The sequence below is a fragment of the Echeneis naucrates genome, chromosome 18 (assembly GCF_900963305.1).
Source record: "Echeneis naucrates chromosome 18, fEcheNa1.1, whole genome shotgun sequence".
In the NCBI taxonomy this organism is placed as follows: domain Eukaryota; kingdom Metazoa; phylum Chordata; class Actinopteri; order Carangiformes; family Echeneidae; genus Echeneis; species Echeneis naucrates.
Genome location: NC_042528.1, coordinates 13,952,008 through 13,961,370, shown reverse-complemented (window position 1 = coordinate 13,961,370; position 9,363 = coordinate 13,952,008). Strand labels below are relative to the sequence as shown.

The 9,363-nt window shown below is 39.3% G+C and overlaps 1 protein-coding gene across 14 annotated transcripts in view; it reads right to left on the bottom strand.

Annotated features, from left to right (window-relative positions):
* Positions 1-4,472: 4,472 nt before the first annotated feature.
* ehbp1l1a (EH domain binding protein 1-like 1a) overlaps positions 4,473-9,363 on the bottom strand; it is a 41,667-nt gene continuing 36,776 nt past the window's right edge. For all 14 annotated transcript variants that reach the window (XM_029526718.1, XM_029526719.1, XM_029526717.1 and 11 more), the window contains 7 exons: positions 9,244-9,286; positions 9,030-9,073; positions 8,738-8,849; positions 8,414-8,513; positions 7,762-7,835; positions 7,378-7,492; positions 4,473-6,112 (listed from right to left, as the gene is read on the bottom strand). In XM_029526718.1, coding sequence (XP_029382578.1) covers positions 6,019-6,112; positions 7,378-7,492; positions 7,762-7,835; positions 8,414-8,513; positions 8,738-8,849; positions 9,030-9,073; positions 9,244-9,286 — 582 coding nt within the window. In that variant the 3' untranslated portion in view covers positions 4,473-6,018. The remainder of the gene's footprint in view (positions 6,113-7,377; positions 7,493-7,761; positions 7,836-8,413; positions 8,514-8,737; positions 8,850-9,029; positions 9,074-9,243; positions 9,287-9,363) is intronic.

The following is a 9,363-nucleotide window of genomic DNA, read 5'->3' as shown; positions in this document are numbered from 1 at the left end:
TTATGGAGTCCCACAGGGTTCGGTACTTGGACCAATCCTCTTAAAGCTTTATCTGCTTCCTCTAGACAACATTATCAGGAAACACAGGATCAACTTCCACTGTTATGCAGACGACACACAGCTGTACCTATCAATGAAGCCAAATGAAGTCACTCAGATAGTCAGACTGCAGACATGTCTTGAAGACATAAAAATCTGTATGGCCCAAAAATTTTTACTTCTCAACTCTGACAAAACTGAAGTTATTGTACTCGGCCCTAAGCACCTCAGAGAAACACTATCTAATCATCTAATCACTGTGGACAGTATTAGTTTGCCTTCCAGCTCCACTGTAAGAAACCTTGGAGTAATTTTTGACCAGGACATGTCCTTTGTCCCTCACATAAAACAAGTTAGTTGGGCAGCTTTCTTCCACCTGAGAAACATTAGGAAAATCAGAAACATCCTTTCTCAGGATGATGCAGAAAAACTAGTCCATGCATTTGTAACTTCTAGGCTGGACTACTGTAACTCATTACTATCTGGATGTCCAAACAAATCTCTAAAAGGCCTTCAGTTAATTCAGAACGCTGCTGCACGAATATTAACAGGAACTAGGAAAAGAGATCACATCTCTCCCGTGTTAGCTGCTCTTCATTGGCTGCCAGTAAAATATAGAGTAGAATTCAAAATCCTTCTTTTAACATATAAAGCTCTTAATGGCCAAGCTCCATCGTATCTCAGAGAGCTCATAGTTCCTTACTGTCCTAGCAGGCCACTGCGCTCTCTAGATGGAGGTTTACTTGTGGTTCCTAGAGTCTCCAAGAGTAAATCTGGAGGCAGATCGTTCAGTTATCAGGCTCCTCTTCTATGGAACCAACTCCCAGCATCGGTCCGGGGGGCGGACTCTTTAGTAACTTTCAAGACCAGGCTTAAAACTTTCCTGTATGACAGAGCGTACAGTTAAAAAGTCCTCTACTCTTTAGGTATGCTGCTGTAGGCCTAGGCTGCTGGGGGAAGGACTGAGCTTCTCTCTCTCTCTCTCTCTCTCTCTCTCTCTCTCTCTCTCTCTCTCTCTCTCTCTCTCTCTCGCTCTCTGTCTCTCCCTGTCACCCTCTCTCCCTCTTTCTCTCTAACTCCCTCCTTGCATGCGCTGATAAAAACCGTCCTTCTTAAAAAAAAAAAAAAAAAAACAGTTTCACCCAGTTCTAAGCATTTATACTGCATTTACTAACCATGTTCTGCCAAAGTCTCTGTCTCTCCCAGTTCCTCTCCTCTCTCTCCCTGTCCTCATCCTGCAGGTGGTGACTCATCACCATCCCATGTTCCTGCAACACCTGCTGGTCCCATATAGCATGAATTCTGTATTACAGCTCAACTCCATGAACTTCATGCAACAACATGTTCCTGCCTACACCCCCCCCCCCCCTCCAATGCCTGCCTGCCTGTCTCTCTCTCTCTCTCTCTCTCTCTCTCAACCCAACAGGTCGAGGCAGATGGCCGCCCCCCCTGAGCCTGGTTCTGCTCGAGGTTTCTGCCTCTTAAAGGAAGTTTTTCCTTGCCACTGTCGCCAGGTGCTTGCTCATCGGGGGATCTGTTGGGTCTCTTTAAATAAATTTATAAAGAGTTTGGTGTAGACCTGCTCTACATGTAAAGTGTCTTGATGTAACTTTGTTATGATTTGGCGCTATACAAATAAATCTGATTTGATTTGATTTGATTTGCATCTCTACTCCCTCTTTGCCCCAGAACATCAAGCTCTGGAGGATTATTTTATATAATAATCATTAAGAAAAAAGACATTTAAAAAATCCCCTCCTTATGTAATGTATGTCTTTATGTCTACTGTATAGAATAAGGTCACCTGTTCATAGATACGAGACAAAGCTCTCAGGCATCAGCTGATTCTGTTTGTAAACAAAGCCACGCCGTCTCTTCAGAGTCCAAGATGAAATTTCTCCGCATCCTCCGGCGACGAGAAGAGGTGAGTCTTCTTCTGCACGGATTTTGATGAAAACCTCGGAAGGAGTCAGCATCAATAAACTGCCTCGGATGAGGACTCCTCTGACTTGGTTCGGTTTTGCCGTGCCATTAGTACGGTGAGCCCTTTCCAGCGTGATGTATTTATCATAGGCTGACCAAACGTCCTCTTTTCCCGGACATGTCCACCTTTTCAGTCCGGGGGGGTTAGTAATTGATGATGATGTCCGGTGTTCCTTTTGTGTGTGTGTAAGTGTGTATATGTGTGTGCCCCCCTCTCCCCCGGTTGTTATTGTTTGGGTTAACGTGTGTGACGTCATCAAGAGCGGCTGCCCTGTGGGCGGATCTCCAAAACTCACCACAAGAAAGCAGCAGACAGCGGCGAAGCAGCTGAAGCGTTCAGTTTACCGACCCGGTCGGGACATATGTGAGGCTGAGGGCACCGTGTGCAAAGATGGCACATATGTGTCTGTGTCTATAAAAGGTGCCGGGGACCTCACAGCTCATATGGACACATAAACTTAAAAAGGCAGTGCAAGGTGAGAGTAGTTCAGCAAAGTTGAATGACTTCTTTGTGAAACGTTGATTTTTCTAACACAGAAGAGACATTATTTCTATCTTTATTTTATTCCAGAGATTTTATATGTATGTTTACCTGATGACCCCAAAGACATGATAGCTATCACCGCTTACTGGCCTAGTTGGATATTATCTGTAGGGCACATAGAGCAGGGTGAACGTTTGTTGCTAGGAAGGTAATCACTGAGTCTGGTCCATTTTTTGTTGCACAAGTTTCTTGTGTTTTCTCTAAAAAAAATTAAAATCCATTACGTCAAGTTTACTGAAACATGTCGAATCAAAATCAGATTTATTTGTATGAGTGAACATGATGAGTTCACCGGACTCAAATGAACAGCATCTTGTTAAAACTGTCATAATTAAATAAAGGCTAAAAAAGTACTAACAATGTGAACCTAAGAAGGTGGCCGTTGAGTGTATGCTCATTTTGAAAATTCTGTACATTTTATTCATTTGAGGCATTTTTGCCTGAAATAATTTAAAATCTAGTACGCACATCCATAGTATTCATTCAAGTATTTAAACTTCAAATCATTCAAATAATCTTTCTCCTCAAGCTACAGCAGCACCCCATTCTGACATCTGGTTGGATGGGGAATGTTGTTGGAAGCCATTTTTGGGTCTCCCCATGGATAGCCAGTTTAGTTGGGGCTCTGGCTGGGCCATTCAAGGACATTCAGAGAGTTGTTCCTAAGCCATTCCTGTGTTATTTTGGCTGTGTGCTTTGGGTTATTGTTGTGTTGGAAGGTGAACCTCACCAAGGGACCTCTCCCCTGACTGCTCAGTTTGGCTGGCAGCCAGCTCGAGGAACATGAGCTGTGAGTCCTGGTTGTCCAAAACTTCTTCCATTTAACAATTATGGAGGCCACTGTGCTCACTGAAGAGATATATATCTATATTTTTTTTCAGTCTTGCCCAGATCTGCGCCATGCCACATTTCTGTCTCAGAGCTCATGGCTATCATTTTGCACTAATATGCCCTACAAGGTGGGAAGCCTTATATAGACAGGTGTTTGCCTTTCAAATAACTTACTCAACACAGCTAGACTCCAATGAAGATGTAGAACCATCTTAAAGATGATCAAAAGAAATGGACACAACCAGAGTTCAATACATGAGCATCACAGCAAACGGTCTGAATTCTTATAGTCATGTGATATTTCAGTTTTTCTATTTTAATTCATTTGCAAAAACATTTATAATTCTGTGTTTGTGCTTTCATTGTGGGGTGCTGAGTGTTGATTGATGAGGGAAATGAGCATTTACATGATTTTAACATAAGGCTGCAACATAACAAATGGTGAAAAAGGAAGGGGTCTGAATACCTTATGTATACATATACTGTATTTATTTTATGTTCAATTTAAGCTGTTGAGAGTTAAGCTACGCTAATGCTGTTTTCGTTTCATTGGAACCAATTTACTTCATGCTAACTGGTTCCAATGCCTTCTGTATATGTTGTGTTTTTAACACGGACAGAGGAAACTGAAGTCAATAAACTTTTTCCATCAATATTCAATTGTTTGGTATGTAAATAAATGACAAAGCAGTCTTGTCAAAATGCAGCTAATGTGTACTTTTCAAAATGACTTCACCTGAGCAAATGTGAGTCAAATTGAAAATGTGTTGATTTTTTTATAATCACTGGTTGAAAGTTAAGTTCAGCGGATTGTTCACTTTGATTGTCCTGGTTTTCAAGGTTTTTTTAAGGAAATATAGCATTCTGTTAAGCAAATAAAAATATGAATCAAAATGGGCAGATTGGTTCTGAGCCATCTCTCAAAGCCTTACTATACATTAGCTTTAAAATAAGTTCACCAGATCTTATAATATCAGGAAAGAAAGGCACAACTGCAGTTTAAAAAGCTATAAAAATCCCATTTTAGACAATCCACATTAACTGACATATAGGCAGAACAAAAGTGCACGCAATGTGTGAGGATATTCAAATCATCTATATTTGTATAACTTTACAAATAGGGCAAATATAACATAAAACCACAATAAAATCTCTCTGACAGAAGTTACCATTATGAGCATATTCCAATACTTAAAATGTGACGGTCAGAGCTGCATAGTAAGGCTTCATCTACAACTGCAAACTGTTACACACACAACAAAATCTGTCAGGTGTCAACATCTGTTACTCACACTATCATACTAAAGTTCAAATGTGTAACAATTCAAGTAGAAAGACCATGTTTGAACTATGAAAGAATCATCAGCTCACTTTTAACATGTTGATGTTATGTTGATGATTGGCCATAACGCAGGCAACAGTCACAAAAGTTCAGAAAGCTACATCTGTCATCTGACATTTGTTAATCTCCACAATTACCGATAAATTACAAGAGATGAAACACTTCAGAGCTTTTTACTCAATTATGACAACAAAAGAAAAATAAATGTATTTGTACACACTTTATGTAAATGTGATGTTCATGCTGTTATGTTCATGCTGCTGAATATGTTCTGCAGAGAGGTAAAATGTTAATACTAAATAAAGGCTGAGCTTTGACCTAAAGAACAAATGTTGAACCTGTATTCCTTGCCCTGGCACCTCTACTGTACTCCAGATACAGTAGAGGTGCCATCTCAAACATTAGGCCGCATTGAACTTTTCCAAATGGCCACAGCTCTGATCAGCTCTGAGAAAAGAAAAAGTTCAAGAATAAAAACCAACTGATTTGTCACAATCAACGGAACTGCTCACAGACCATTTAGACATTTCAGTCAGACGATTCTCACTGACATTAATAACATTAAATGGCTTTGACTATGAAATCAACATAAACTTTCAGTGTTTATGTTGAGGTCATGCTTTAGACATGTGGCAACTTACACAAGAGCTTCTTGCATTCTTTTTAGACCAAACCTGAGTCAGATCTGAATTCTCAGTGAGACTTTCTCAGAGTCACCAGCATATGCTGAATCCTTGTCAGTTTCAGAACATTAGCAATAAATTCTGATTTTCAGCAAATCCAGTTCAAACATTCAGGCACCAGTTAAGTACTCACAAATTACAGAATTAATTTTTTTGTATAGAGATCTCAAACACCATCAACAGACATAAAAACATTAAGTGCAAAGCAAGCAGTCCAACAGCTCTGAGGTCACTGAGGCCTCCTGCTGAGTGGTGACTGCTTCCAAGATGATGCATTGAATTTGTGGAAATGATAAGGTGATGCAATCACATCACCTTAATCATAAAATGCAGTCACATTTTTCAGCAGACCAAGGGGGTAGCAAACGAAAATAACACATCACATAAATAAACAGATCTGACAAATCGCACACTCTTACTCTGCTTTTGGAGTGTGTTCTCCCCTCACACTAGTTCGGTGTGCTTGCTGGTCTCCTTATTGTCCTCTTACTGACTAAAACCTGAGGTGAAAGACGACCAAGCTTGACCACAAAATCCTTGGTTTGGTCTTGACCCACTCTCAGTCAAACAGGTGCCAGCACCTAATGGCTGGACAATCACTGCATCAGACACTTTTCCTTCTGTTGTTTTGCATATTTCCTCCTCCGCTGCTCCAGACCTCGTTCCAGACGTTCGTCCTCCTCCAGACCTCTGAAGATCAATACGTTACAAGGTCACATATTCAAATGGTCAATTTCTGAAAGCCATTCAATACTGTACAAAAAGATCAAAGTCTTCAAACCGAGTGCCTGTGTAAATGAATTATTATTATTATTATTAAAATAAACTATTATTAGGGCAGCATGGCAGCATAGTTATTAGAACTGTTGCAGGTTTCAGGCTGGGGGCCAAGCTGTACGGGGCTACATGTTCTCCCCAGTGTCTCCATGGGGTTTCCTCCAGGTACTCTGGTTATCTCCCACTGTCCAAAGACATGCATGTTTAGGTAAATAGGTGACTCTAAATTGTCCGTAGATCTGAATGTGAGTGGTTTTGGTTTCTGTCTGTCTCTGTGTGTTGGCCCCTTTGATGAACTGGCAATCTGTCCTCGCCCAGTGTGAGCTGGGATTGGCTCCAGCACCTCCTATGACCCAGAAATGGATAAACTGTAGAAGATGAATGAATGTACTCTTATTATTATTATTATTACTATTAAAAGCACATTATGTCCTGATAGTTTATAATTAACTGTCGGGTCATATACACACACTGAAATAATAAAATATTTAGCTGCAAGACTATGACTACACTAAAAAAATAAATAATAATTAACTGTCTGCTGTTGAGATAAAATTGACAGACAGTTTTACAGGTGGACAACTGTGTATGTGTGTCTGTTGGAATTCATAATGCATTAATTAAATCTGATACAGGTGCTTGAGAACTAGAAATATAGAAATTGTACACACTTAATTTAATGGCCTTTTCTCCAGTTATAGTTTGTACCAGGTTTGTCATCTTCTTTTTATATTGTAGGCCATTTTTCAGGTAAAGTGTCTTTAGGTATCTTGAGAAAGTCAATGTACTGTTATTTTTGGTGTCACTTCTTGCTTCGACAAATGGCTTAGCTGTTTTGCACTTTCATGCCACCTAGTGGTTCAATCAAGAAAAAAAACACAAACTGTTTGGCAAAACCCACTGTGATGCCATTTATTCGTTTATAAACTGCAAGTTGTTTATTTGTGTTTTAGGAATTAGGTTTTGTTTTTTGTTTTTTTTTTAACCAAAAGGAACCATATTTTGGATGAGGTTGAGCTGAGGAGGAGGACCTGACCTGTTCTTTTCTCCTTCCTGATTTTTAAAAGTCAGCAGGTGATACATTAAGACAAAGGGTCCTTTTCATTCATTCATCTTCTGCTGCTTATCCATTTCCTGACTTTATTACAACCCCAACCTGAACAGTGAATTTGTCTTACCCTCTCTCTTTGGCATCCATGCTGTGGACCAGTTCATCTCTCTGGTTGACTAGTGCCACCAGCTCTTGTAGCAGAAGCTGTTCCCTGTGCTTATGGGCCTGACTTTTCTGCCACTCTGCGCCACAAAGACAAAAAAATAGAGGAGATAGATGATATTGAAGAGTTGGATGAAAGACTAAAGTCTTTAAGTCATTAAGCAGATTGTAAAATTAACTCTCAGGGTTGCAGTTGTACAGTAGGCTTTAGTATTTTTATCTTTGTCACTCTTATGCTCAAATACAGTGCAATGAGAAACTAAGTCACAAGCACAAAACATCAATCATCACCACGCTTAATTAAAGCAGTATTAGTGTGTCCTGCATAGTTGTTTGGAAGTAGTTTCACCTTCAATAGCCATCATGTCTCTCAACTCTTTGTTCAACAGCTCAAATCTTCTCTCTAAGTCATGTTCTTCCAGCCTGTCAGTCAAAAGAGATGCATTAGACAATGTGAGATTTATGGAGGGAGGTTGTTTTATGATTTAAAATTAATATGAGCAGAAGTATAAATTATTTACTTGCAATTTAGTTTCTTGACCAGCTATGACCAGTGAAAAACAATCTCGACAACCAAAGTCAAGTCCTCTTTCTATGTTATTCTAGCGCTTTTTCATTATATTCATATTCATTTTAGGAAAATGGCGTTTAAACAATTTTAACTGGGATGACTCAGTCCACTTCAGTGACTAAGTCACCCATTGATGAAGCTGAGATGCATTTGAAAGCACTAAAAATAAATAATGGAACAACATTCAACAAACAACCTTAAGTTTCAATTTCTGTCATACAATCTTTTCTAAGCTGAGTTTTCTTAAAGTTATACAACCAAACTCCTTAAAGCTCCCACAACAGGCTTTTGAACAATTTCTGCCATTCAATGACAACTGGACAACACTGACAACAACTGTTAGGGATGAGCACAAGTAGTGATCAACAACTACTGAACGTAATAGTAGTGGCATTGTTAAGTTCTTTGGTTTATGTTGTAGATGTCTTACAGCAGCTGCAGATGGTCCTGTCTCCTTATTAAAGCATTCTTCTTGTTGACCAGAGTGAACCATTCCTGGATCAACCTCTCCTCTTCCGCCTTGTCACTACCTAGAGAAAATCAATCAATCCATTCTCTCACATATAAACCAGGGAGGTTACAAATTATTTTCTCACATTACTAGTTTATTCCAGTTTTAACTGAAAAAAATTTAATGATTTCTTTTTCTATTTGTCCTTCAAAATATTTGTAACTTTGCTCTTCTGAATTATTGTGCGTCCACATGTAGCCATGAATTGCTTCACTGAGATTTGCTTTCTTCCAAATATCTTACCTGTTTCCAGTAGTTGCCTGAGTTTCCTCTCCACTACACCTGCTCTGTTATCAATATGATTTTGTTCTGCTTCTAGGGCTTCCATCTGATTGAGAACATATTGGCTGGAGTCCTGGATAGATTAACACACAGAATTTCCCAACAAAGCATCTAAATGTTTGTATCGGTGGATCAAAATGGAAAAAAATATTGCATATGTGGCCAATGAGCAGGACAAAAACAAAGTACATTTATTAGGGAGAAACAGTTCTGAGATCCAACCTTACAATGGGACACATAGCTGGCCACTAACCTGGCCTTCTGGTCTTCCCTCTTCAACCACAGCCTCTGTTTTCTCTGCAAGACAAATCCAGAAACAATCAACTATAAACAATAATAATTTTAACAATAAAGAACTTACATTTTAATAATTCAGATAGTCAAGTCCAAATAGCATCAGCAAAAAAAGTAAGTCAAAGATTGTTTGAGATTGTTGCGAGACTGCAAGAACTTTGAGAATACCTTACCAGTTTCTGACTTCCTGGGACTCTCTTCCTGCCCTGCAATAACCTACAAACCCAAATAGATTTTCATGTACTGCAGATGATCATAAAGGAAGAAGCATTCAAAAGATGTATGTTAAAAAG